Genomic DNA, 27,157 nt, shown 5'->3' with positions numbered 1-27,157 from the left:
TACCAGAAACGCTGGCTTCACACGAGGCTTTGTTATTGTAGGGTCTACCGGAAGTGCCAGGTTGGTATGTCGGTTTCTTATTGGGTCCGACGGGCACAAGCAGACTCCAGGGCACGAAGGGACACACTCACTCGCACGCTCCTGTGAGTACACGAGCACGTGCGAGCCCTCGCACGCACACACCCACCACCCGGTGTCTCAGCCGCTGGCTCGCTTTACCCGGTTGCCAGGCGACCCCGACAGGCAGGCAAGAAATCACGGTCGACAACAGACAGGGCTGGGGAGGGGGAGAGTCACCCCACAGCTCTTGCTGGCCCCACATCACAGCCAGGGGGCTGATTCGGCGCATACCCAACCTGACAGGGCTGGCTCAGGTCAGGGCGAGGGGTGAGAGTGGGGGGCTGGGAGGCAGGACTCCTGGGTTCTCTCCCCGGCTCTGGGAGGCCAGCAAGGGCTGGTGGTGAGCACTGGCTCCCGCCCCCTCCCAATCTAACCGCCAGCCCCCACTGCCCTCCCAGCACCGGGGAGAACCCAGGAGTCCTGGCTCCCGGCCCCTGCTCTAACCACCAGCCCCCACTGCCCTCCCAGCACCGGGGAGAACCCAGGAGTCCTGGCTCCCGGCCCCTGCTCTACCCACCAGCCCCCACTGCCCTCCCAGCGCTGGGGAGAGAACCCAGGAGTCCTGGCTCCCACCCCCTGCTCTCACCACCAGCCCCCACTGCCCTCCCAGCGCCAGGGAGAGAACCCAGGAGTCCGGGCTGCAGGGTCCCTTTAAGAGGGGAACGTGGCTCCCAGCCCTGTTTCATTGCCCCTCATTCTGTCTTTGTGACTTCACAGCAGCGTTGCTGTGGCAACCGGATGCTGCTGGAAACAGGAGACCCAGGTGGGGAGGGAAAGAAGGTGAGCTCTTAAAGGGACCCGGCCCCGAGATGCGCCCACCTCTGGGGCAGGGCGGCCGGGGACATGGAAACCCCACACCTGGCACCGAGATGCGCCCACCTCTGGGGCGGGGCGGCTGGGGACACGGGGACCCCTCATCCGGTGCCGAGATGCGCCCACCTCTGGGGCGGGGCAGCCAGGGACACAGGGACCCCTCGCCTGGCGCCGAGATGCGCCCACCTCTGGGGCGGGGCGGCTGGCTACCCCCCCAGCTATTAGCCCTCTGGGCCCCATCCCCTCCCCTGAGCAGGAAGCGAACCCAGGCGTCCTGTTTCACAGCCCTCCCCCGCCCTGTGACCTTTCGAACAACGCTGGTGCCAACACCCCCCCCATGGGCACCGCTATTTACCCGCCCCCAGCTGTGTTTGGCCAGCCGCTGCCAAGACAAACCAGCCCCAGACAGCGGAGCTGGGATGGGATTCGCACGCCCGAACGCGGGGGGCCTGACCCCCAGCTCCCCTGTTACTGGGGAAACCAGGGACAGCTGGCACCCACCCCACCCCATTCCCTGCCCCCTGAGCCAGCCAGTCCTGCCCTAGGCCGGGGGGAGCCGGCGCCCCTAGAGGGGCCAGGCCGTGCCCCATTCCCTGCCCCTGAGCCAGCCAGTCCTGCCCTGGGTCGGGGGTCCCTCCCCCATGCACCAGCCCCCCAAAAACAGAGGGGGACAAAGAGTGAATACAAAAGATTTAAGCCCCCCAGATGCCAGGGAATACACAGACCTGAGAGCGACCAAGCAGCCGCCCCACATCCGACACCCAGCCCCCCACCCCTCCCGGGGTCCAGCAGCATCACGTAGGGGGTGGGGCTGGCTCCTGGCTCCCACTGGCCCCCCACCACCATAGCTGCAGGCAGTTCTGGCCCCCGCCCAGGTGCAGGGGGGACTGGGAACCCCCCTCTTCGTCGTCTTCGCTGCTGGGCCAGGGGTCCGGGAACTGCCGCTGACCTGAGGCGCTGGCCAGGAGGGGCAGGCTGGGGTGAAGGCTGGTGGGGGAAGAGTGGGTCAGGAGCGGGCAACATGTGGAAGGGGCTGGGGGGAACCCAGGAGTCCTGGCCCCCGGCTCCCCGCTGTAACCAGCAGCCCCCCCGCCCTCCCAGCTCCAGGGAGAGAACCCAGGAGTCCTGGCTCCCGGCCCCCTGCTCTAACCACCAGCCCCGACTGCCCTCCCAGTGCCGGGGAGAGAACCCAGGAGTCCTGGCTCCCACCCCCTGCTCTAACCACCAGCCCCCACTACCCTCCCAGCGCCGGGGAGAGAACCCAGGAGTCCTGGCCCCACTCCCTGCTCTAACCACCAGCCCCCACTGCCCTCCCAGCGCCGGGGAGAGAACCCAGGAGTCCTGGTTCCCGGACGCTGCTCTAACCACCAACCCCCACTGCCCTCCCAGCGCCGGGGAGAGAACCCAGGAGTCCTGGCTCCCACCCCCTGCTCTAACCACCAGCCCCCACTGCCCTCCCAGCGCCGGGGAGAGAAACCAGGAGTCCTGGCTCCCGCCCCCCTGCTCTAACCACCAGCCCCCACTGCCCTCCCAGTGCTGGGGAGAGAACCCAGGAGTCCTGGCTCCCGGCCCCTGCTCTAACCACCAGCCCCCACTGCCCTCCCAGCGCCGGGGAGAGAAACCAGGAGTCCTGGCCCCACTCCCTGCTCTAACCACCAGCCCCCACTGCCCTCCCAGCGCCGGGGAGAGAACCCAGGAGTCCTGGCTCCCGGCCCCTGCTCTAACCACCAGCCCCCACTGCTCTCCCAGTGCCGGGGAGAGAACCCAGGAGTCCTGGCTCCCGCCCCCTGCTCTACCCACCAGCCCCCACTGCCCTCCCAGCGCCGAGGAGAGAACCCAGGAGTCCTGGCCCCACTCCCTGCTCTAACCACCAGCCCCCACTGCCCTCCCAGTGCCGGGGAGAGAACCCAGGAGTCCTGGCCCCACTCGCATACCTGATCCCATTGAGGCAGTCCCGCAGTGCCTGGAACCGGAGGACGGGCTGCAGGACAGGCTCTGGGTCGCCGGCTGGCGGCTGGGCCGTGTCCCACACCGCGACCAGCCCCTCTGTGGTCCCGCTCACCAGGTAGCGGCCGCTCCTGCAGGGGTGGGCGGCACCGAGTCAGAGGCCTGGCGGGTTACGTCTGCCGGGGTCCTGGGAGATCACTGCCAGGGGGTGACAGGACGCCTGGGTCCCTCGGCAGAGCCCCCACCATGACCCTCTGACGGGGCATCACGGCTCCAGCAGGATTTCCACACCAAGGGAAGAGTTCAGTGGGGAAACTGAGGCACAGAGTAGACACTGATCTAGCCTGGTTCACATTGAATGTGTGTGTGGCAGCGCCGGGGAGAGAACCCAGGAGTCCTGGCTCCCGCCCCCTGCTCTAACCACCAGCCCCCACTGCCCTCCAGCGCCGGGGAGAGAACCCAGGAGTCCTGGCTCCCACCCCCTGCTCTACCCACCAGCCCCCACTGCCCTCCCAGCACTGGGGAGAGAACCCAGGAGTCCTGGTTCCCGCCCCCTGCTCTGACCACCAGCCCCCACTGCCCTCCCAGCACCGGGGAGAGAACCCAGGAGTCCTGGCTCCCACCCCCTGCTCTAACCACCAGCCCCCACTGCCCTCCCAGCGCCGGGGAGAGAACCCAGGAGTCCTGGCTCCCGCCCCCTGCTCTAACCACCAGCCCCCACTGCCCTCCCAGCGCCGGGGAGAGAACCCAGGAGTCCTGGCTCCCACCCCCTGCTCTGACCACCAGCCCCCACTGCCCTCCCAGCGCCGGGGAGAGAACCCAGGAGTCCTGGCTCCCACCCCCTGCTCTACCCACCAGCCCCCACTGCCCCCCAGCGCCGGGGAGAGAACCCAGGAGTCCTGGCTCCCACCCCCTGCTCTAACCACCAGCCCCCACTGCCCTCCCAGCGCCGGGGAGAGAACCCAGGAGTCCTGGCTCCCACCCCCTGCTCTACCCACCAGCCCCCACTGCCCCCCAGCGCCGGGGAGAGAACCCAGGAGTCCTGGCTCCCACCCCCTGCTCTAACCACCAGCCCCCACTGCCCTCCCAGCGCCAGGGAGAGAACCCAGGAGTCCTGGCTCCCACCCCCTGCTCTGACCACCAGCCCCCACTGCCCTCCCAGCGCCGGGGAGAGAACCCAGGAGTCCTGGCTCCTGCCCCCTGCTCTAACCACCAGCCCCCACTGCCCTCCCAGCGCCCGGGAGAGAACCCAGGAGTCCTGGCTCCTGCCCCCTGCTCTAACCACCAGCCCCCACTACCCTCCCAGCGCCAGGGAGAGAACCCAGGAGTCCTGGCTCCCGCCCCCTGCTCTAACCACCAGCCCCCACTACCCTCCCAGCGCCAGGGAGAGAACCCAGGAGTCCTGGCTCCCGCCCCCTGCTCTAACCACCAGCCCCCACTGCCCTCCCAGCGCCAGGGAGAGAACCCAGGAGTCCTGGCTCCCACCCCCTGCTCTAACCACCAGCCCCCACTGCCCTTCCAGCGCCAGGGAGAGAACCCAGGAGTCCTGGCTCCCACCCCCTGCTCTGACCACCAGCCCCCACTGCCCTCCCAGCGCCGGGGAGAGAACCCAGGAGTCCTGGCTCCTGCCCCCTGCTCTAACCACCAGCCCCCACTGCCCTTCCAGCGCCCGGGAGAGAACCCAGGAGTCCTGGCTCCCACCCCCTGCTCTACCCACCAGCCCCCACTGCCCCCCAGCGCCCGGGAGAGAACCCTGGCTTCCAGGCTCCGTGCCCGCAGGGTGCAGGGAGGGCGTGGGCGTGTCCCTGGCCCCCCAAGTGGGGGGCACGCCAGGGCGGGGGGCACTCACGGGTCGAGGTCGAAGTAGAGGCGCTGGTTGGTGGCCACCGAGCGAGGCAGGGAGCAGAGGGGGCGGCTGGGCTGCCGCAGGTCCCAGCACAGGATCTCGGGGTCCTGGGGGAACATGGGGGGGGGGCCGTAAGCCCAGCGCACCCCCCCCAAAGAAACCCGACACCCAAACCCAGGCTCCGCCCCCAGTGCCAGGCCACGCCCCCAGAGAGGTTCCTGAAACTCAGACTCCGACCCAACAGCATTCAAGCCCCGCCCCCGAATGACATTCGAGCCCCGCCCCAGCGTGCCAGGCTCCGCCTCTGGGGCCATTCTAGCCCCGCCCCCTTTTTATCCAGGCCCCACCCCGGGGACATTCCTGAAACCCAGACTCCGCCCCCAGGAGCGTTCTAGCCCCGCCCCTGTCCTGCTAGGCTCCGCCCCCGAGGCATTCCTGAAACCCAGACTCCGCCCCCAGAACTGTTCTAGCCCCGCCCCTGGCCTGCTAGGCTCCACCCCTGGGGCATTCCTGAAACCCAGAACCCGTCCCCAGATCTGTTCTAGTCCTGCCCCTGGCCTGCTAGGCTCCGCCCCCCAGAACTGTTCTAGCCCCGCCCCTAGCCTCCTAGGCTCCGCCCCCGGGGCCTTCCTGGAACCCAGGCTCCCGCCTCAATGATACAATCTGAGCCCCACAAAACCAGCGGCATCCCAAGGCCCCCCGCCCTTTACTAAGCCCCGCCTCCAGCCCGCCAGGCTCCGCCCCCTCCCCCAGGCCCCGCCTACCTTGCGGCCTCCGGTGAAGAGGCGGGCGCCGTCGGGGGAGAAGAGGGCGTGGGTGACGCCCCCCCCGGTGGCCCAGCAGCAGGGCGAGGGGCTCGCCGTCGGCCCGCGAGTACAGCCCCACCGTGCGGGCGTAGGAGGTGCAGGCGTAGAGGGGCTGGGCCGGGCTGAAGGCAATGGAGGAGATGAGGCCACTCTGACCCTGCTTCTTCGCTGTGGGGCGGGGGAAGAGGCTGAGCTGCCACCCGCCCCACAGCACAGCACCGGGCCGTTCACTCTGGAGCGTAATGGTGGCTGTGTGAGGTCAGCCCCCTCTGCCACTGCGAGGGACGGCGGGGAGTGGGGGGGACTGAATGTGATGTAACACCCCCTCCATGTACCCCGCCTGCCTGCCCACCCGCACCTCAGCTGCATGTTAACTCTGGAACCTAATGGTGGTGGGACAACGCCAATCCCTTACGTCACTGCGAGGGATGGCGGGGAGTGGGGGGGGGGACTGAATGTGATGTAACACCCCCGCCATGTACCCCGCCTGCCTGCCCACCCGCACCTCAGCTGCATGTTAACTCTGGAACCTAATGGTGGTGGGACAATGTCAATCCCTTATGTCACTGCAAGGGACGGCGGGGAGTGGGGGGGGGGGGACTGAATGTGATGTAACACCTCCGCTATGTACCCCGCCTGCCTGCCCACCCGCACCTCAGCTGCATGTTAACTCTGGAACCTAATGGTGGCGGGATAACGGCAGCCCTCTGTGTGACCGTGGGGGAAACCAACAACACAGTGACAAGTGACGCCTAGTGCGCTGGCAGAAGGGCAGGGATCAGCTCACGTTTGAACCCCCTGGTGCCCCTGCACCCAGCTGGCATGTGTTAACTCTGAAACCTACTGATAGCAGACTGGATAATTTTGACTATGGGGACCACAACCAACTTCCTGTTTGGGTCCATGCGCTGCAGTATCACCCCCGGATTGACCTCCTGGGATCGGCCCGGTCCTCTCCTGTCCCTCTGGCTGAAGCGTTGACTCTGAAACCTAATGATAGCAGGGGCAGAGCCAGAGGGCCATTCTCACCGAACGTCGGGCGGCTCTCGCACTCCCGTCCGGGGCGCTCCGTGTCGAACACCCGCACAGCCTTGTCCAGTCCGCAGAAGAGCTGGGAGCCATCAGGGGTAAAGGACACACAGTGGGCAGCCGTCAGCTCGTCCTGGGGACACAAAGGCAGAGAGGGGTGTCAGGACTCCTGGGTTCTCTCCCCGGCGCTGGGAGGGCAGTGGGGGCTGGTGGTGAGAGCGGGGTGGGGGAGCCAGGACTCCTGGGTTCTCTCCCCGGCGCTGGGAGGGCAGTGGGGGCTGGTGGTTAGAGCAGGGGGTGGGAGCCAGGACTCCTGGGTTCTCTCCCCGGCGCTGGGAGGGCAGTGAGGGCTGGTGGTTAAAGCAGGGGGCCGGGAGCCAGGACTCCTGGGTTCTCTCCCCAGCGCTGGGAAGGCAGTGGGGGCTGGTGGTTAGAGCAGGGGACCAGGAGCCAGGACGCCTGGGTTCTCTCCCTGGGGCAGTGGGGGCTGGTGGTTAGAGCAGAGGGTGGGAGCCAGGCTCTGACCCACCAGGTGGTTGTAGCAGCGGAAGGTGGCTCGCAGCTCCCCGTTGAACGCATCCCACACGTGGACGGGGTTGTCCCGGCTACTGCTGGCAAAACTGCAGAAAGACAAGAAATAGAAAAGGCTGCAGGACAGAGCTGGTGCCCCAAGAGGGCCCTGCCCCATTCCCTGCCCCTGAGCCAGGGGAGCCGGCACCCCTAGAGGGGCCAGGCCCTGCCCCTGAGCCAACCAGTCCTGCCCTGGGCCGGGGGAGAAATGGACCCAGTGGCCGAAGCACTTACAAGCAGGTTGGGGGATCAGCAGAGCTCATCAGGGGGAACCAGCAGTAGTCGTAGATGGTGTCTCCTTCTGCCATTCGCAACACCGGCCGCTGGGGAGAGACGGGAACATGGACATGGATGGTGAGACAGTGGGGGCTGGTGGTTAGAGCAGGGGTGGGCCGGGAGCCAGGACTCCTGGGTTCTCTCCCCAGCACGCAGAGCTCTCCAGGGGACCACTGAGGGCAGGACACACCCTGCCCCCCACCTACCATCTCGGCCATGGGCCCCCACTCGGGGCCGTACAGCTCTAGCGGCAGGTTATAAATGCGCAGGACGTGGTCAGCGCTGTTAGTCAGGAGACAGGAACCATCCGGCGCCCTGCGGAGCGTGGGACAGAGACGGGCCATCAGGGAATCCACCGGTGAGACGGAGAGAACCCAGGAGTCCTGGCTCCCGGCCCCCTGCCCTAACCACCAGCCCCCACTGCCCTCCCAGCGCCGGGGAGAGAACCCAGGAGTCCTGGCTCCCGGCCCCCTGCTCTGACCACCAGCCCCCACTGCCCTCCCAGAGCCGGGGAGAGAACCCAGGAGTCCTGGCTCCCACCTCCTGCTCTGACCACCAGCCCCCACTGCCCTCCCAGCGCCGGGGAGAGAACCCAGGAGTGCTGGCTCCCGGCCCCCTGCCCTAACCACCAGCCCCCACTGCCCTCCCAGCGCTGGGGAGAGAACCCAGGAGTGCTGGCTCCCGGCCCCCTGCTCTGACCACCAGCCCCCACTGCCCTCCCAGAGCCGGGGAGAGAACCCAGGAGTCCTGGCTCCCACCTCCTGCTCTGACCACCAGCCCCCACTGCCCTCCCAGCGCCGGGGAGAGAACCCAGGAGTGCTGGCTCCAGGCTCCCTGCTCTAACCACCAGCCCCCACTGCCCCCCAAGTGCTGGGGAGAGAACCCAGGAGTCCTGGCTCCCAGCCCCCACTACTCTCCCACTGTTCAGCTAGGAAGACCTCCTTTCCTCAGTCTTCCCAGTCACCCACCTGTACATTGGCAGCTTCCATCCTTAATGGGGTCCCCCCTCTGAACCAACCTGGCTCTGAGGAGAGACCCCAGATGTCCCCCCAGACACCTGCCCCGCTCGGGGCCCAGCCACCTACCACTTACAGCCCTTCAGGAAGTTCTCTGGCACCCGGCTGTATTCATCCCAGGCGCCCGTCAGCAGTCGCGGAGGGACCAGGAACTCATAGTCCAGCAGGCTGGGGGGAGACACTGTTACAAAGGGCACCCCCCCCCCCAAGTCTAACCCCCAGCCCCCACTACCCTCCCAGCGCCGGGGAGAGAACCCGGGAGTCCCGGCTCCCACCCCTGCTCTAACCACCAGCCCCCACTGCCCTCCCAGCGCCGGGGAGAGAACCCAGGAGTCCTGGCTCCCACCCCTGCTCTAACCACCAGCCCCCACTGCCCTCCCAGTGCCGGGGAGAGAACCCAGGAGTCCTGGCTCCCGGCCTCCTGCTCTACCCACCAGCCCCCACTGCCCTCCCAGCGCCGGGGAGAGAACCCAGGAGTCCTGGCTCCCGGCCCCTGCTCTAACCACCAGCCCCCACTGCCCTCCCAGCGCCGGGGAGAGAACCCAGGAGTCCTGGCTCCCGGCCCCTGCTCTAACCACCAGCCCCCACTGCCCTCCCAGCGCCGGGGAGAGAACCCAGGAGTCCTGGCTCCCGGCCCCCTGCTCTGACCACCAGCCCCCACTGCCCTCCCAGCGCCGGGGAGAGAACCCAGGACTCCGGGCTCTTACACCTCCTCCTCTTCCAAGGCTGGCTCTTCCCTGCTGTCATTCTTGGCCTCATCCCCTCCTTCGGCCGGCTCTAGCCCCCCCGCCAGATCTCCGCTGCCCCCCTCGGCCGGCGCTTCGCCCGGGGGGCAGCCGTTCAGCCTGGCCAGCTTTGTGGGTGGCTCGGAGGGGCCGGGGTCCCCTCCAGGTGGGTTCTCTGCAGCAGCAGCATCTCTGGTGGGCATTTCCGGGTCCATGGGGCCAGGGGGGGCGTCTTCCAGCGGGGCCTGGAGGTGCCAAGGGGCCCGGACATGCCCAGAGCTCAGGACAGGGCACCTGCAGAGCCAGGAGAGAAAGGGTTAATGGTGTGGGACAGGCCCACAGCCGGGGGGGAGGAGCCCAGGAGTCCTGGCTCCCGGCCCCCTGCTCTAACCACCAGCCCCCACTGCCCTCCCAGCGCCGGGGAGAGAACCCAGGAGTCCTGGCTCCCGGCCCCCTGCTCTGACCACCAGCCCCCACTGCCCTCCCAGCGCCGGGGAGAGAACCCAGGAGTCCTGGCTCCCGCCCCCTGCTCTGACCACCAGCCCCCACTGCCCTCCCAGCGCCGGGGAGAGAACCCAGGAGTCCTGGCTCCCGGCCCCCTGCTCTAACCACCAGCCCCCACTGCCCTCCCAGCGCCAGGGAGAGAACCCAGGAGTCCTGGCTCCCGCCCCCTGCTCCAACCACCAGCCCCCACTGCCCTCCCAGCGCCAGGGAGAGAACCCAGGAGTCCTGGCTCCCGCCCCCTGCTCTAACCACCAGCCCCCACTGCCCTCCCAGCGCCAGGGAGAGAACCCAGGAGTCCTGGCTCCCGCCCCCTGCTCCAACCACCAGCCCCCACTGCCCTCCCAGCGCCAGGGAGAGAACCCAGGAGTCCTGGCTCCCGCCCCCTGCTCTAACCACCAGCCCCCACTGCCCTCCCAGCACTGGGGAGAACCCAGGAGTCCTGGCTCCCGCCCCCTGCTCTAACCACCAGCCCCCACTGCCCTCCCAGCGCCGGGGAGAGAACCCAGGAGTCCTGGCTCCCGGCCCCCTGCTCTGACCACCAGCCCCCACTGCCCTCCCAGCGCCGGGGAGAGAACCCAGGAGTCCTGGCTCCCACCCCCTGCTCTAACCACCAGCCCCCACTGCCCTCCCAGTGCCAGGGAGAGAACCCAGGAGTCCTGGCTCCCGCCCCCTGCTCCAACCACCAGCCCCCACTGCCCTCCCAGCGCTGGGGAGAGAACCCAGGAGTCCTGGCTCCCGGCCCCTGCTCTGACCACCAGCCCCCACTGCCCTCCCAGCGCTGGGGAGAGAACCCAGGAGTCCTGGCTCCCACCCCCTGCTCCAACCACCAGCCCCCACTGCCCTCCTAGCGCCGGGGAGAGAACCCAGGAGTCCTGGCTCCCACCCCTGCTCTACCCACCAGCCCCCACTGCACTCCCAGCGCCGGGGAAAGAACCCAGGAGTCCTGGCTCCCGCCCTCTGCTCTAACCACCAGCCCTCACTGCCCTCCCAGCACCGGGGAGAGAACCCAGGAGTCCTGGCTCCCGGCCCCCTGCTCTGACCACCAGCCCCCACTGCCCTCCCAGCGCCGGGGAGAGAACCCAGGAGTCCTGGCTCCCGGCCCCCTGCTCTAACCACCAGCCCCCACTGCCCTCCCAGCGCCGGGGAAAGAACCCAGGAGTCCTGGCTCCCGCCCTCTGCTCTAACCACCAGCCCTCACTGCCCTCTCAGCACCGGGGAGAGAACCCAGGAGTCCTGGCTCCCACCCCCTGCTCTAACCACCAGCCCCCACTGCCCTCCCAGCGCCAGGCAGAGAACCCAGGAGTCCTGGGTCCCCTCCTGCCCCCCACCACTTTCACCACAGGTTGGGGGGGACACAGGGTGGATGGAAGAGCCTCTCCTTGGGCGGGGGGGGGGGGGGCAGAATGGAAGGATCCACTTCTCTGGGGGGGGGTTGGAAGACACCACTTGGAAAAGCACCAGGGGGAGGGGGGATTGCACTGACGAGTGGGACTGGGGAACTCGGAAGGAGAAACCGGCAAGTGGGAAGTCCTGGGAAGTTCACCCCCGGGCCCAGGAGGTGAGGCAGGCGGAGATGGGGCGGTGCTGGAGAACTGCGCCCCAAGCAACGGGGAGAGCTGGTGGGGGGGGGGTGTCACAGAACCAGCCTGGGGGCCTCGATGGAGGTGGGGCACCCCACTGGCACGGTCTTGCTCCAGCTTTGAGTTGACCCCCTGGAGAAACGCCACCTCCACAGGGCTCCACCGAGGTGGGGACCGAGGACGAGGGACCCCCAGAGCCCTGCTGGGAGGCGGGGGGGGGGGCGTTCAATATTTCCATCGATAATGCTCCCGGGGGTGGTTGGCCGCACCGCGGCGGGGGGCGGAGGCGTCGTGCAGAACGACGCGGACCAGCTGGAGGAGAGGGGAGAGGTAAATCGAGGTCTCTCAGGACGTCAGGGGGACCATCGGTGTCAGGAGGGGACGGGGTGGTCCAGGACCGCCGGTGTCACCCGCACAGGATGGGACGGGGCAGCCCAGGACCCTCGGTGTCACCCGCACAGGATGGGACGGGGAGGCCCAGGACCGCCGGTGTCACCCGCACAGGACGGGACGGGGCGGCCCAGACCCCTCGGTGTCACCCGCACAGGACGGGATGGGGCGGCCCAGGACCATCGGTGTCGCCCTCACAGGACGGGACGGGGCGGCCAAGGACCATCGGTGTCGCCCGCACGGGACGGGACGGGGCGGCCCAGGACCACCGGTGTCACCCGCACGGGACGGGACGGGGCGGCCCAGGACCGCCGGTGTCACCCGCACGGGACGGGACGGGGCGGCCCAGGACTGCCGGTGTCACCCGCACGGGATGGGACGGGGCGGCCCAGGACTGCCGGTGTCACCCGCACGGGACGGGACGGGGCGGCCCAGGACTGCCGGTGTCACCCGCACAGGACGGGACGGGGCGGCCCAGGCCCCTCGGTGTCACCCGCACAGGACGGGACGGGGCAGCCAAGGACCACCGGTGTCACCCGCACAGGACGGGACGGGGCGGCCCAGGCCCCTCGGTGTCACCCGCACAGGACGGGACGGGGCGGCCCAGGCCCCTCGGTGTCACCCGCACAGGACGGGATGGGGCGGCCCAGGACCGCCGGTGTCACCCGCACAGGACGGGATGGGGCGGCCCAGGACCGCCGGTGTTGCCCGCACAGGACGGGATGGGGCGGCCCAGGACCGCCGGTGTCACCCGCACAGGACGGGACGGGGCGGCCCAGGACCGCCGGTGTCACCCGCACAGGACGGGATGGGGCGGCCCAGGACCGCCGGTGTCACCCGCACAGGACGGGACGGGGCGCCCGAGGAAGGAGCCGGGCAGAAAGGGGTTGGGGGACCCCCGCGCGAGGCGGCTGGAACAAGGGCAGAAGGTGGCTCCGGGGTGCAGCCACGGGAACGGGGGAGACGGAGGGGAGCAGTCGCTTGTCCATGCCCCCCCCCCGGGGGAGGCTCGGGCCCCGATCCGGGCCAGACGGGGGGAGCAGGTGCAGAGAAGAGCCGCGAGAGGGATCGACCTGGGGGCTGGCCACATGGCCCCTGCGGGCTGGGGCTATATAGGTGGAGCAGACCACTCTCGGGGGGGGGGGGTGGAAGAGCTGACTCTGGGATGGGGGGGTAGTTGGAAGAGCTCACTGTCCTCCAGGGCTAGAGGGGGGGTGAGGTGGAAGAGCCCACTCGCTCCTTGGGTGGGGGGGTGGAAGAGCCCAATATGCCGGGGGGGGAAGGAAGAGCCCACTCTGCAGGCGAGGGGGGTATATCTGGAAGAGCCCACGCTCCCCCAGGGAGGGGGGCTGGAAGGAAAAGGTCACTCCTCCCCCACCCCGGGGGTGCTATCTGGAAGGATCTACTTTCTTAATGTGGGGGGGGGGGTAATGGAAGACTCTACTCTCACGGGGGGGGGGGGTAAGGGAAGAGCCCACTCTATGCAGGCAAGAGGGGGTATATCTGGAAGAGCCCATTCTCTCCAGGGGGGAGGGGCGGGATGGAAGAGACCACTTTCTCCCAGGGAGGGAGAGGGGAAGGAAGAAGCAGCTCTTCTCCCACCACGGGGGAAGGGGCTAGGTGGAAGAATCTATTTCCTCCTATAGGGGGGGAATGGAAGAGCCCACTCGCTCCCAGGCTGGGCGGGGGAGGCTGGATGGAAGAGCCCACTCTGGCTAGGCGTTGGGGTGGGGTAAACCCGGACGAGCCCACTCACTCTCCCAGGGAAGGGGGGATGGGAGAGCCCAGGGCTGGGGGGGGGGTGGAAGAGACCATTCTCACGGCGGGGGGGGGGGGGTGGAAGAGTCCACGCTCGACGGGGGAGGGAGTGCAAGTGCCCATTCTCGGGGGTGGAGGGGTGGAAAAGCCCACGCTCGCCAGGGGAGGGGGGATGGAAGAGCCCATTCTCAGGGCGGAGGGGTGGCAAAGCCTACGCTCGCCGGGGGAGGGGGGATGGAAGAGCCCATTCTCAGGGCGGAGGGGTGGCAAAGCCTACACTCGCCGGGGGAGGGGGGATGGAAGAGCCCATTCTCAGGGCGGAGGGGTGGCAAAGCCTACGCTCGCCGGGGGAGGGGGGATGGAAGAGCCCATTCTCAGGGCGGAGGGGTGGAAAAGTCTACGCTCGCCGGGGGAGGGGGGTTGGAAGAGCCCATTCTCAGGGCGGGGGGATGGAAGAGTCCACGATCGCCGGGGTAGGGGTGCAAGAGCCTATTCTCAGGGCGGGGGGATGGAAGAGCCCACGCTTCCCGGGAGAGGGGGGTGGAAGAGCCCATTCTCAGGGCGGGGGGTGGAAAAGTCTACGCTCGCCGGGGGAAGGGGGGTGGAAGAGCCCATTCTCAGGGCGGGGGGGTAGAAGACCCACGCTCGCAGGGGTGGAGGCTGGAAGAGCCCATTCTCAGGGCGGGGGGTGGAAGAGCCCACGCTTGCGGGGGGAGGGGGTGGAAGAGCCCACTCTCAGGGCGGGGGGGGTGGAAGAGCCCATTCCCTCCCGCTCACCCCTTACCTCCCGGCAGTAACAGAGGCTCAAAGGCTGGCGGCGGCCATGACAGCGGCAGGCCCCGCCCCCTTCCGTAGGTCTCGCGAGAGCGGGCTGGAGACTCCGCGGGATCTCGCTCCGCCCCCCACCCTGGCCAAATCCCGCGAGATCTCAGTTCCCCCCGCCCTCCCCCGGTACTCCTCACTCCCGAGCTGCAGCCGAATTGGGCGCCCCCGCCCCCCCACACAGCGCGAGATGAAGGGGCGTGGGCAGGGGGCGGGGTCATGGAACTGGGGCGGGGGCGGGGTCATGGAAGCAGGGTGGGGGAGGGGTTGGGGGCGGGGTCGTGGAACTGGGGTGGGGGCGGGGTCATGGAAGCAGGGTGGGGGAGGGGTTGGGGGCGGGGTCATGCAACTGGGGTGGGGGAGGGGTCAGGGGGTCAGGGTCATGGAAGTGGGGTGGGGAGGGGTCATGGAAGTGGGGTGGGGAGGGGTCATGGAAGCAGGGTGGGGGAGGGGTCAGGGTCATGGAAGTGGGGTGGGGGAGGGGGCAGGGGCGGGGTCGGGGGGGTCACTGGGGCGTGTGTCATCGCAGGAGCTGGGGGGGGGCCGTGCACCCCGGGTCTGCCCCCACCCCCGACTGGGCACTGGGGCGTCACTCTCGGCAGCAATCCTTTATTAGCGGGTCAGAAACCAACAGGAGAGATGGGATCCTCCGTCCCCCCCCCAGCTCCCCGGACGCCTGGGTCCCTTCCCCCAGCCGGCCGAGTCCCACCCCCACCCCGTCTCCCCGGACACCCAGGTCCCTCTTCCCCCGGCCGGCTGAGACCCTGGGCAGCCGCCCGGACGCCTGGGTCCCGAGTTCTGTCCGGCCCGGCCGAGTCCCTGGGCAGCCGCCCGGACGCCTGGGTCCCGAGTTGTGTCCGGCCCGGCCGAGTCCCTGGGCAGCCGCCCGGACGCCTGGGTCCCGAGTTGTGTCCGGCCCGGCCGAGTCCCTGGGCAGCCGCCCGGACGCCTGGGTCCCGAGTTGTGTCCGGCCCCGGCCGAGTCCCTGGGCAGCCGCCCGGACGCCTGGGTCCCGAGTTGTGTCCGGCCCGGCCGAGTCCCTGGGCAGCCGCCCGGACGCCTGGGTCCCGAGTTCTGTCCGGCCCGGCCGAGTCCCTGGGCAGCCGCCCGGACGCCTGGGTCCCGAGTTGTGTCCGGCCCGGCCGAGTCCCTGGGCAGCCGCCCGGACGCCTGGGTCCCGAGTTGTGTCCGGCCCGGCCGAGTCCCTGGGCAGCCGCCCGGACGCCTGGGTCCCGAGTTGTGTCCGGCCCGGCCGAGTCCCTGGGCAGCCGCCCGGACGCCTGGGTCCCGAGTTGTGTCCGGCCCGGCCGAGTCCATGGGCAGCCGCCCGGACGCCTGGGTCCTTTCCCTCCTTGGGGGTGGGGGGCAGCCCCCTACAGGCGGAGCAGGCCCAGGAAGGTCCCATGGGGGCTGAGATCCAGGGAGGCGTTGGCACGAGGGATGCGGAGGCTGAGCTGGTCCCCCCGCTGCAGCTGGAAAATGCCTGGGGGGAGGGAGGAACACACCATGGTGGGGGGGGGGCACACCCCCTCCCCCACCTTCACCCAGCCTGGCCCCCCCATCCCCCAGTGGCTGCATCTGTGCCCCACTGTCCCCCCCACCCCGCCTCACCTGCGCTGTAACAGCTGTTATACGCCTGCTCCTGCTCCTGGGGCATGCTCTGAACGCACCGCAGCAGGATCAGGCCCACTCCGCCGGGGGGGGTCCGGAGCAGCACCTGCCCCATGGTGAACGTGGGGTCATGGAACAGCACCTGGGGGGCAGGGCAAAGGGTGGTTCTGGGGGGCAGGGCCTGGCCCCGCTCGGGGCGCCGGCTCCCCCCGGCCCAGGGCAGGGCTGGCTGGCTCAGGGGCAGGGAATGGGGCAGGGCCTGGTCCCTCTAGGGGCGCCGGCTCCCCCCGGCCCAGGGCAGGACTGGCTGGCTCAGGGGGTGGGAATGGGGCAGGGCCTGGTCCCTCCAGGGGCACCGGCTCCCCCCGGCCCAGGGCAGGACTGGCTGGCTCAGGGGGTGGGAATGGGGCAGGGCCTGGCCCCTCTAGGGGCGCCGGCTCCCCCCGGCCCAGGGCAGGACTGGCTGGCTCAGGGGGTGGGAATGGGGCAGGGCCTGGCCCTTACCTGGCTGTAGATGAAGTACAATCCTGTTTGCTTTACAGTGACGTCTGGGCCACTCACTTCCAGCGCCCGGCCCATCTGTAGGAACGGCTGCCACCAGATCGCTGTCGTGTCCCCCTCATCTGTGTGGGGTGGGGGCTGTTAAGTGTCCCCCGGCTCCCAGCCCCCCTGCTCTAACCACCAGCCCCCACTGCCCTCCCAGCGCTGGGGAGAGAACCCAGGAGTCCTGGCTCCTGGCCCACTGCTCTAACCACCAGCCCCCACTGCCCTCCCAGCGCAGGGGAAAGAACCCAGGAGTCCTGGCTCCCACCCCTGCTCTAACCACCAGCCCCCACTGCCCTCCCAGCGCCGGGGAGAGAACCCAGGAGTCCTGGCTCCTAGCCCCCCTGCTCTAACCACCAGCCCCCACTGCCCTCCCAGCGCCGGGGAGAGAACCCAGGAGTCCTGGCTCCCAGCCCCCCTGCTCTAACCACCAGCCCCCACTGCCGTCCCAGTGCTGGGGAGAGAACCCAGGAGTCCTCGCTCCTGGCCCACTGCTCTAACCACCAGCCCCTACTGCCCCCCAGCACCAGGGAGACAACCTGAGCCCCACGGAGGGTGCTGGGAGGGGACTCACCATTGGTTGAGCAGCGGCTGGGGGTCAGGTGCAGAACCGATCGTTTTCCTGGGGGTCAGATGGAGAGACAGAGATTGTCACTGGCCAATTCCACTCCCCAGCTGGTTCAGACTCTGCCCCATGGCTCCTGGGACCTAGAGCTGCCAGTGGTTTGGGGAGCAAGGGGAACTGGAAATTCATACAGCCTACCAAATGCATCTGGGATCCCACATGTCACACCAAGAGTTGTGCGCTGGGGGGTGGGGGTGATGGGCAGGAGGGGTGCCAGCTCTCCCCAGAAATGATGGGTCACAGGTAGGGCTTGCCGTGCTCAGCAGCCTCCCCGGAGTGCATCAGGCAGGCCGCACAAAACCCGCAGAGTCCCTGAGCTGCTCAGACAGGGATCCCACCGCTGGCACCATCATAACTCGCAGGTAAACTAGGGGAAGCAGTTCCCGCTAGGAACTGCCTCAGGGGAAAGAACTGGGGCAGAATCCAGGCTGGCGACCTCAGCTACTTGAGGGTTGATCCCAGAAGGGAGCTGAAACCATGCCCAAGTCCCTGCCACCTGAGCCAGCCAGTCCTGCCCTGGGCCTGGGGGAGGCGGCGCCCCTAGAGGGGCCAGGCCCTGCCCCATTCCCTGCCCCTGAGCCAGCCAGTCCTACCCTGGGCCTGGGGGAGGCGGCGCCCCTAGAGGGGCCAGGCCCTGCCCCATTCCCTGCCCCTGAGCCAGCCAGTCCTGCCCTGGGCTGGGGGGAGCCGGCGCCCCGAGAGGAGACAGGCCCCATCCCCCACACAGGGACAGCTCTGCTCACTTTCATTTCCTCTCCACACACTCACTGTGTGGCTGGCGCTGCTCCTGGTGCCGAGAGATTTCCTCAGAGCCCCGTTTTCTTCTGTGCCGCAATGGGGTCCCCCAGATGCTCCCAGCCCAGGGAGGGCCCAAGTCCCTGGGGCCCTGAAAGAAAAGCAGAGAGTTAACACTAAAACAGGGCCCCCCTGTGCTAACCACCAGCCCCCACTGCCCTCCCAGCACTGGGGAGAGAACCCAGGAGTCCTGGCTCCCGGCCCCCTGCTGTACCCACCAGCCCTCACTGCCCTCCCAGCGCTGGGGAGAGAACCCAGGAGTCCTGGCTCCCGCCCCCTGCTCTAACCACCAGCCCCCACTGCCCTCCCAGCGCCAGGGAGAGAACCCAGGAGTCCTGGCTCCCGCCCCCTGCTCTATCCACCAGCCCCCACTGCCCTGCAGGATGTGGGTGGATCTGAACATTGCTCAATGCCACTTTCCAGCTGTCATAAGTTCATTCAAACATAGTTCACACTCACCCTCCAGTGGGAGTTGCAAAATGCACTGGAGGAGGGCCATGCCGGGGAGGCAGCGTGGGCCTGGGAGCCAGGACTCCTGGGTTCTCTCCCTGGCACTGGGGGGGGGGGGCAGTGGGGACTGGTGGTTAGAGCAGTGGGTGGGAGCCAGGACTCCTGGGTTCTCCCTTCCCCCCGTGCGGTGGTTTCCCAGGGTTGTGGGTTATTTCCTTCCAGCCAGCACCAAAGGTCGGTCTGGATTTATGTTTGAGGTTTTGCGTCTTCCCAAGGTCTGGCCCCCCCAAGAACAAAGAGGGAGCGAAACCAGAGGAATGCCTCAGACCTGCCCAGGTAAGAGCCACCCACCCCACCCCACCCATCGCTGGACACAGAACCCAGGAGTCCTGGCTCCCGCCCCCGCTCTAACCACCAGCCCCCACTGCCCTCCCAGTGCCGGGGAGAGAACCCAGGAGTCCTGGCTCCCAGCCCCTGCTCTAACCACCAGCCCCCACTGCTCTCCCAGTGCCGGGGAGAGAACCCAGGAGTCCTGGCTCCCGCCCCTGCTCTAACCACCAGCCCCCACTGCTCTCCCAGTGCCAGGGAGAGAACCCAGGAGTCCTGGCTCCCGGCCCCTGCTCTAACCACCAGCCCCCACTGCCCTCCCAGTGCCGGGGAAAGAACCCAGGAGTCCTGGCTCCCGCCCCCTGCTCTAACCACCAGCCCCCACTGCCCTCCCAGTGCCAGGGAAAGAACCCAGGAGTCCTGGCTCCCGCCCCCTGCTCTAAACCACCAGCCCCCACTGCCCTCCAGCGCCAGGAGAGAACCCAGGAGTCCTGGCCCCCAGCCCCCTGCTCTCACCACCAACCCCCACTGCCCTCCCAGCGCTAGGACAGAACCCAGGAGTCCTGGCTCCCGGCCCATGCTCTGACCACTAGACACCCCTGCCCCCTGGGGCTCAGCAGGGAACCGGCTCCTCACCTGTGTCGTTTCGGGGGGCCGGGCCTGTCCCCTCGTGACGGCAGCCAGCTCTCCCCGGAGCTGGTCCAGCTGCTCCCTCATGACCCCCAGATTCGCCTGCTGGACTAGGACCAGCGCCAGACACGCCAGCACCCCAAAAACCGCAGCCCCCCCCAGCCAAAGCACCCCCCGCCTGACCCCCCTCGAGCCTGCCCATGGAGGTGGAGGGAGAGTCACAACCTCCCAAATTCCCCTACCGGGTCCCCCAAAATCCTCTGCCTCAGTTCCCCTTTCCAGGGTCTCCCCGAAATCTCTGCCCCCCTCCATTGGGGCTGTGCCCCCTAAATCCCCCCCCCGGAATCCTGGGGCAGCCCCCTTACCCAGCCCCTCCCCGAGTGCCAGGCCCTCGCCAGCCCCCCCCCCACCAGCCGGCCTGCGGGGGTCCCCTCGTGGCTCCGGGGGGACGGGTGCGCCCCGAGGCCGCCTGGCTGGTTCTGGCAGTGCCTGGCTGGTGTTGCGTCAGGGCGTGGGAGGGGTGTGTTTTGCCTGCCAGCTGGGCCCTGCCCCGGGGCAGCCAGCCACCCCCCAGGCTGTGGGGTGAAGGGGGGGACCCCTCTGAGATCCTTAGGGGGCAGCCCCAGAGGCACCCCAAAATCCCTCCCAGGAGAAGCCCCTGAATCTACCCCTCCCCACAGCTGTTCACCCCGATTCTCTGCCCCCCACCTACAACTGGGGGTAGCCCCGGCCCCCGGCCCCTGCCCCCCCATGGGTCCTGCTCGTCCCCTCTGCCTCTAGGGCCCCCTAAGTTCAGGGTCCACCCCCGGATTTCGCGGCCCCACCCCACCATTTCATTCGAATTTGCATATGAAGGATGAACGCGCTCAGCTGACTGCAGAGAGAAACTTCCCCCACACCCCCGAAGAGAAGAGAACCCAGGAGTCCGGGCTCCCAGCACCGCCCCCCCGGCTCTAACCACCAGCCCACACTGCCCTCCCAGCACCAGGGAGAGAACCCAGGAGTCCGGGCTCCCAGCACCGCCCCCCGGCTCTAACCACCAGCCCACACTGCCCTCCCAGCACCAGGGAGAGAACCCAGGAGTCCGGGCTCCCAGCACCCCCCCCCGGCTCTAACCACCAGCCCACACTGCCCTCCCAGCAGCAGGGAGAGAACCCAGGAGTCCGGGCTCCCAGCACCCCCCCCCGGCTCTAACCACCAGCCCACACTGCCCTCCCAGCACCAGGGAGAGAACCCAGGAGTTCTGGCTCCCACCCCCTGCTCTAACCACCAGCCCCCACTGCCCTCCCAGCGCTGGGAGAGAACCCAGGAGTCCGGGCTCCCAGCACCACACCCCCGGATCTAACCACCAGCCCACACTGCCCTCCCAGCACCAGGGAGAGAACCCAGGAGTTCTGGCTCCCACCCCCTGCTCTAACCACCAGCCCCCACTGCACTCCCAGCGCTGGGGAGAGAACCCAGGAGTCCGGGCTCCCAGCACCACCCCCCCCCGCTCTAACCACCAGCCCCCACTGCCCTCCCAGCGCCAGGGAGAGAACCCAGGAGTCCTGGCTCCCACCCCTGCTCTAACCACCAGCCCCCACTGCCCTCCCAGCGCCAGGGAGAGAACCCAGGAGTCCTGGCTCCCACCCCCTGCTCTACCCACCAGCCCCCACTGCCCTCCCAGCGCTGGGGAGAGAACCCAGGAGTCCTGGCTCCCACCCCCTGCTCTAACCACCAGCCCCCACTGACCTCCCAGCGCCAGGGAGAGAACCCAGGAGTCCTGGCTCCCGGCCCCCTGCTCTACCCACCAGCCCCCACTGCCCTCCCAGCGCTGGGGAGAGAACCCAGGAGTCCTGGCCCCCCGCCACCCCATGCTATACCTGCACTGGGCTTCTCCCTACCCCACATGCGCAGCCCCTTCCGAACTCCTGTTCCCTTGTGTTGAAAATTCACCATCTTGGTTACACAGGGACCCCTCGCCCGGCACCGAGATGCGCCCACCTCCGGGGCAGGGCAGCCGGCGACACAGGACCCCTCGCCCAGCGCCAAGACGCACCCACCTCTGGGGCGGGCGGCCGGGGACATGGGGACCCCTCGCCCGGTGCCGAGATGCGCCCACCTCTGGGGCGGGGCGGCCGGTGATCCGGTGACCCCTCGCCCAGCGCCAAGATGCGCCCAGCTCTGGGGCAGAGCACCCGTCGACATGCAGCTGCTGCCCCCCAGCCCGGGGCTTTCTCAGGAACTGAACTCCGCCACCGTGGGTTTGTTCCCCTCAGGAGAAGTGGAGATAAGCGCCTGCCCTCCCGGCCCCACCGGCTGCCAGCTCCGGGAACGCCATCGATCAACCCTGGCCGCCGGCCTTCGCCCCGCAGGTCGGGAGGGGCGTGGGGCTGTGAGATCTTCCCGGCTCCAGATCTTGGGGCCTCCTGCTCCACCAGATCTTTGTGGGGGCCTTATCCAGTCAACGGGGAGTGAGGAAACCTGAGCCCAAGGCGGCAGCTGGGAGAAGGCCCGGGGCCGGAGGGCAGGCGGACGGACGTGGGGAGGTGGGCGGTAGCCGGCCACAGGGGTGGGCGTTGAGGGCGAAATAAACAGGGTCGTGGCAAAGAGCGAACCTCGAGTCGGAGCGTCCGGGTCTTCTGTGCAAGAGGGCGCTGAGGCCAGAGCTGGGGAGAGAACCCAGGAGTCCTGGCTCCCACCCCCTGCTCTAACCACCAGCCCCCACTGCCCTCCCAGCGCCGGGGGAGAACCCAGGAGTCCTGGCTCCCACCCCCTGCTCTGACCACCAGCCCCCACTGCCCTCCCAGCGCCGGGAGAGAACCCAGGAGTCCTGGCTCCCACCCCCCTGCTCTAACCACCAGCCCCCACTGCCCTCCCAGCGCCGGGGAGAGAACCCAGGAGTCCTGGCTCCCACCCCTGCTCTAACCACCAGCCCCCACTGCCCTCCCAGCGCCGGGGGAGAACCCAGGAGTCCTGGCTCCCGGCCCCTGCTCTAACCACCAGCCCCCACTGCCCTCCCAGCACCGGGGAGAGAACCCAGGAGTCCTGGCTCCCGCCCCCTGCTCTAACCACCAACCCCCACTGCCCTCCCAGCGCCAGGGAGAGAACCCAGGAGTCCTGGCTCCCACCCCCTGCTCTAACCACCAGCCCCACTGCCCTCCCAGCGCCGGGGGAGAACCCAGGAGTCCTGGCTCCCACCCCCTGCTCTAACCACCAGCCCCCACTGCCCTCCCAGCACCGGGGAGAGAACCCAGGAGTCCTGGCTCCCACCCCCTGCTCTAACCACCAGCCCCCACTGCCCTCCCAGCGCCGGGGAGAGAACCCAGGAGTCCTGGCTCCCACCCCCTGCTCTAACGACCAGCCCCCACTGCCCTCCAGCGCCGAGGAGAGAACCCAGGAGTCCTGGCTCCCACCCCCTGCTCTACCCACCAGCCCCCACTGCCCTCCCAGCGCCGGGGAGAGAACCCAGGAGTCCTGGCTCCCACCCCTGCTCTACCCACCAGCCCCCACTGCCCTCCCAGCGCCGGGAGAGAACCCAGGAGTCCTGGCTCCCACCCCCCTGCTCTAACCACCAGCCCCCACTGCCTCCCAGTGCTGGGGAGAGAACCCAGGAGTCCTGGCTCCCACCCCTGCTCTACCCACCAGCCCCCACTACCCTCCCAGCACCGGGAGAGAACCCAGGAGTCCTGGCTCCCACCCCCTGCTCTAACCACCAGCCCCCACTGCCCTCCCAGCGCCGGGGAGAGAACCCAGGAGTCCTGGCTCCCACCCCCCTGCTCTAACCACCAGCCCCCACTGCCCTCCCAGCGCCGGGGAGAGAACCCAGGAGTCCTGGCTCCCGGCCCCTGCTCTAACCACCAGCCCCCACTGCCCTCCCAGCGCCAGGGACAGAACCCAGGAGTCCTGGCTCCTGGCCCCTGCTCTAACCACCAGCCCCCACTGCCCCCCCAGCACCGGGGAGAGAACCCAGGAGTCCTGGCTCCCAGCCCCTGCTCTAACCACCAGCCCCCACTGCCCTCGCAGCACCGGGGAGAGAACCCAGGAGTCCTGGCTCCCACCCCTGCTCTACCCACCAGCCCCCACTGCCCTCCCAGCGCCGGGGAGAGAACCCAGGAGTCCTGGCTCCCACCCCCTGCTCTACCCACCAGCCCCCACTGCCCTCCCGGCACTGGGGAGAGAACCCAGGAGTCCTGGCTCCCGCCCCCTGCTCTAACCACCAGCCCCCACTGCCCTCCCAGCGCCAGGGAGAGAACCCAGGAGTCCTGGCTCCCACCCCTGCTCTAACCACCAGCCCCCACTGCCCTCCCAGCGCCAGGGAGAGAACCCAGGAGTCCTGGCTCCCACCCCCTGCTCTACCCACCAGCCCCCACTGCCCTCCCAGCGCCGGGAGAGAACCCAGGAGTCCTGGCTCCCACCCCCTGCTCTAACCACCAGCCCCCACTGCCCTCCCAGCGCCGGGGAGAGAACCCAGGAGTCCTGGCTCCCACCCCTGCTCTAACCACCAGCCCCCACTGCCCTCCCAGCGCCAGGGAGAGAACCCAGGAGTCCTGGCTCCCACCCCCTGCTCTACCCACCAGCCCCCACTGCCCTCCCAGCGCCGGGGAGAGAACCCAGGAGTCCTGGCTCCCACCCCCTGCTCTAACCACCAGCCCCCACTGCCCTCCCAGTGCTGGGAGAGAACCCAGGAGTCCTGGCTCCCACCCCCTGCTCTACCCACCAGCCCCCACTGCCCTCCCAGCACCGGGGAGAGAACCCAGGAGTCCTGGCTTCTGGCCCCCCTGCTCTAACCACCAGCCCCCACTGCCCCCCCAGAAGAGCCGTTCCTCCACAGGCTGTTGCTGGACGAGGCTACGTTAGTTTAATAGTTTTTTAATAAGTGTTTCTGCTTAAAATATTCTGTGTCTCCCCCTCCGCCCCACCCCACACCCAGCCCCCCCACCCTGGAGAAGTTCATTGGACACTGAAAGAGCTCCGCCCCATCATGAGGCGGTGGGGGTGGGGGTGGGGGGGTCCTGGCCTCCTATTGGCTGCTGCTGTGGGCAAGGAATGGAGACCGGCCCCAAGGGAGGGGGCTGGGCACTTCACCCCCCCCACCCTGGGCAAGAAGTTTGGCTTTCCTTGTGCCCCCTAGGGGCCATAACAGGAACTGAAAATCCCTCTCTAACCACTGCCCCCCACGAGCCGGGGAGAGAACCCAGGAGTCCTGGCTCCCGGCCCCTGCTCTAACCACCAGCCCCCACTGCCCTCCCAGCGCCGGGGAGAGAACCCAGGAGTCCTGGCTCCCTGCCCCCTGCTCTAACCACCAGCCCCCACTGCCCTCCAGCGCCGGGGACAGAACCCAGGAGTCCTGGCTCCCGGCCCCTGCTCTAACCACCAGCCCCCACTGCCCTCCCACTGCCGGGGAGAGAACCCAGGAGTCCTGGCTCCCACCCCCTGCTCTAACCACCAGCCCCCACTGCCCTCCCAGCGCCGGGGAGAGAACCCAGGAGTCCTGGCTCCCGGCCCCTGCTCTAACCACCAGCCCCCACTGCCCTCCCAGCGCCGGGGAGAGAACCCAGGAGTCCTGGCTCCCACCCCCTGCTCTACCCACCAGCCCCCACTGCCCTCCCAGCGCCGGGGAGAGAACCCAGGAGTCCTGGCTCCCGGCCCCTGCTCTAACCACCAGCCCCCACTGCCCTCCCAGCGCCGGGGAGAGAACCCAGGAGTCCCGGCTCCCGCCCCCTGCTCTGACCACCAGCCCCACTGCCCTCCCAGCGCCGGGGAGAGAACCCAGGAGTCCTGGCTCCCACCCCCTGCTCTACCCACCAGCCCCCACTGCCCTCCCAGCGCCGGGGAGAGAACCCAGGAGTCCTGGCCCCCCCCTGCTCTACCACCAGCCCCACTGCCCTCCCAGCGCCGGGGAGAGAACCCAGGAGTCCTGGCTCCCGGCCCCTGCTCTAACCACCAGCCCCACTGCCCTCCCAGCGCCGGAGAGAGAACCCAGGAGTCCTGGCTCCCGCCCCCTGCTCTGACCACCAGCCCCCACTGCCCTCCCAGTGCCGGAGAGAGAACCCAGGAGTCCTGGCTCCCGCCCCCTGCTCTAACCACTCAGCACCACTACCCCAGGGCAGCCAGGCGTCCTGCGCTGGGTCAGTGCACCTGGAAGAGGCCGAAGAAGGTGAGGTAACGCTCGGCCTTCAGCCGCACGCCGGGGATGGTGCGGAGCCGCAGGGCGGAGGGAGGCTGGAGAGGCAGCAGGCCGGACACCTGGCAGACCCGCAGCTCGGGGTCCTGGGGACCAGCGCTGGTCGGGGAAAACTGCTCGAGGCAGCGCAAGGCCAGAGACTCGTCCACCAGCACGTCCAGCTTCATGTACACCGCCCGGCCCTCGTTGAAGTGCACCTGCCGGGAGTGAAGAGAACCCAGGAGTCCTGGCTCCCGGCCCCTGCTCTGACCACCAGCCCCCACTGCCCTCCCAGCGCCGGGGAGAGAACCCAGGAGTCCTGGCTCCCGGCCCCTGCTCTGACCACCAGCCCCCACTGCCCTCCCAGCGCCGGGGAGAGAACCCAGGAGTCCTGGCTCCCGCCCCCTGCTCTGACCACCAGCCCTCACTGCCCTCCCAGCGCCAGGGAGAGAACCCAGGAGTCCTGGCTCCCGGCCCCTGCTCTGACCACCAGCCCCACTGCCCTCCCAGCGCCGGGGAGAGAACCCAGGAGTCCTGGCTCCCGGCCCCTGCTCTGACCACCAGCCCCCACTGCCTCCCAGCGCCGGGAGAGAACCCAGGAGTCCTGGCTCCCCGCCCCCTGCTCTAACCACCAGCCCCCACTGCCCTCCCAGCGCCAGGGAGAGAACCCAGGAGTCCTGGCTCCCACCCCCCTGCTCTGACCACCAGCCCCCACTGCCCTCCCAGCGCTGGGGAGAGAACCCAGGAGTCCTGGCTCCCCGCCCCCTGCTCTACCCACCAGCCCCCACTGCCCTCCCAGCACCGGGGAGAGAACCCAGGAGTCCTGGCTCCCCGCCCCCTGCTCTAACCACCAGCCCCCACTGCCCTCCCAGCGCCGGGGAGAGAACCCAGGAGTCCTGGCTCCCCGCCCCCTGCTCTACCCACCAGCCCCCACTGCCCTCCCAGCGCCGGGGAGAGAACCCAGGAGTCCTGGCTCCCGCCCCTGCTCTGACCACCAGCCCCCACTGCCCTCCCAGTGCCGGGGAGAGAACCCAGGAGTCCTGGCTCCCGCCCCCTGCTCTACCCACAAGCCCCCACTGCCCTCCCAGCACCGGGGAGAGAACCCAGGAGTCCTGGCTCCCACCCCCTGCTCTAACCACCAGCCCCCACTGCCCTCCCAGCGCTGGGGAGAGAACCAGGAGTCCTGGCTCCCGGCCCCTGCTCTACCCACAAGCCCCCACTGCCCTCCCAGCACCGGGGAGAGAACCCAGGAGTCCTGGCTCCCACCCCCTGCTCTGACCACCAGCCCCCACTGCCCTCCCAGTGCCGGGGAGAGAACCCAGGAGTCCTGGCTCCCACCCCCTGCTCTAACCACCAGCCCCCACTGCCCTCCCAGCGCCGGGGAGAGAACCCAGGAGTCCTGGCTCCCACCCCCTGCTCTAACCACCAGCCCCCACTGCCCTCCCAGTGCCGGGGAGAGAACCCAGGAGTCCTGGCTCCAACCCTGCTTTACCCACCAGCCCCCACTGCCCTCCCAGCGCCGGGAGAGAACCCAGGAGTCCTGGCTCCTGGCCCCTCCCCGGGGACCCAGGTGTCTGGCCGCTCCTCACCTGGCAGTACAGGTAATATACACCTCTCCGGAGGACGGTGAATTTGCCGTTGGCCTGATTGTAGGACAAGGGGCTGGTGATATTGAGCGTCGTCTCCCCCCAGCCGCGGATGATCCCGTCGGGCCCTGGAATCGGGGGACAGAAAACGAGGGGAGCCCCTGGCAGAATACAGGATCCTGGGGGAGAACCCAGGAGTCCAGGCTGGAATCACACACCGCACAAAGAGTCACCTGGAATTAC

At 68.9% G+C, this 27,157-nt stretch overlaps 2 protein-coding genes across 4 annotated transcripts; both read right to left on the bottom strand.

The window, feature by feature from the left end:
• Window positions 1–1,617: 1,617 nt before the first annotated feature.
• WRAP53 (WD repeat containing antisense to TP53) lies at window positions 1,618–14,274 on the bottom strand. The gene is given in 12 exon segments (XM_074983203.1): window positions 1,618–1,920; window positions 2,868–3,011; window positions 4,730–4,833; window positions 5,491–5,554; window positions 5,556–5,700; window positions 6,562–6,694; window positions 7,091–7,181; window positions 7,366–7,454; window positions 7,614–7,722; window positions 8,493–8,591; window positions 9,131–9,442; window positions 14,165–14,274. Coding segments are annotated over 11 exon segments (1,404 nt in total). The 5' UTR covers window positions 9,364–9,442; window positions 14,165–14,274; the 3' UTR covers window positions 1,618–1,727.
• Window positions 14,275–14,923: 649 nt separating this feature from the next.
• LOC142006345 (tumor necrosis factor ligand superfamily member 13-like) lies at window positions 14,924–27,151 on the bottom strand. Of its 3 annotated transcripts, none has more exons than XM_074983205.1 (7): window positions 26,918–27,151; window positions 25,304–25,546; window positions 17,750–17,867; window positions 16,931–16,978; window positions 16,318–16,436; window positions 15,814–15,919; window positions 14,924–15,685 (listed from the first exon to the last, which is right to left on the bottom strand). In XM_074983205.1, the coding sequence occupies exons 2-7, from the start codon at window positions 25,514–25,516 to the stop codon at window positions 15,576–15,578; spliced, it is 714 nt and encodes a 237-aa protein (XP_074839306.1). In that variant the 5' UTR covers window positions 25,517–25,546; window positions 26,918–27,151; the 3' UTR covers window positions 14,924–15,575. The 3 variants fall into 3 exon arrangements, with proteins under 3 accessions (XP_074839306.1, XP_074839305.1, XP_074839307.1); XM_074983204.1 differs by having other exon boundaries at window positions 15,814–15,955; window positions 26,918–27,149; XM_074983206.1 differs by lacking the exons at window positions 25,304–25,546; window positions 26,918–27,151 and adding an exon at window positions 19,190–19,320 and having other exon boundaries at window positions 15,814–15,955.
• Window positions 27,152–27,157: the final 6 nt, after the last annotated feature.

This window comes from Carettochelys insculpta, unplaced genomic scaffold (assembly GCF_033958435.1).
Source record: "Carettochelys insculpta isolate YL-2023 unplaced genomic scaffold, ASM3395843v1 scaffold_0051, whole genome shotgun sequence".
Taxonomy (NCBI): Eukaryota; Metazoa; Chordata; order Testudines; family Carettochelyidae; genus Carettochelys; species Carettochelys insculpta.
The sequence above is the reverse complement of the archived record's forward strand: the minus strand, read 5'-3'. Positions and strand labels throughout refer to the sequence as shown.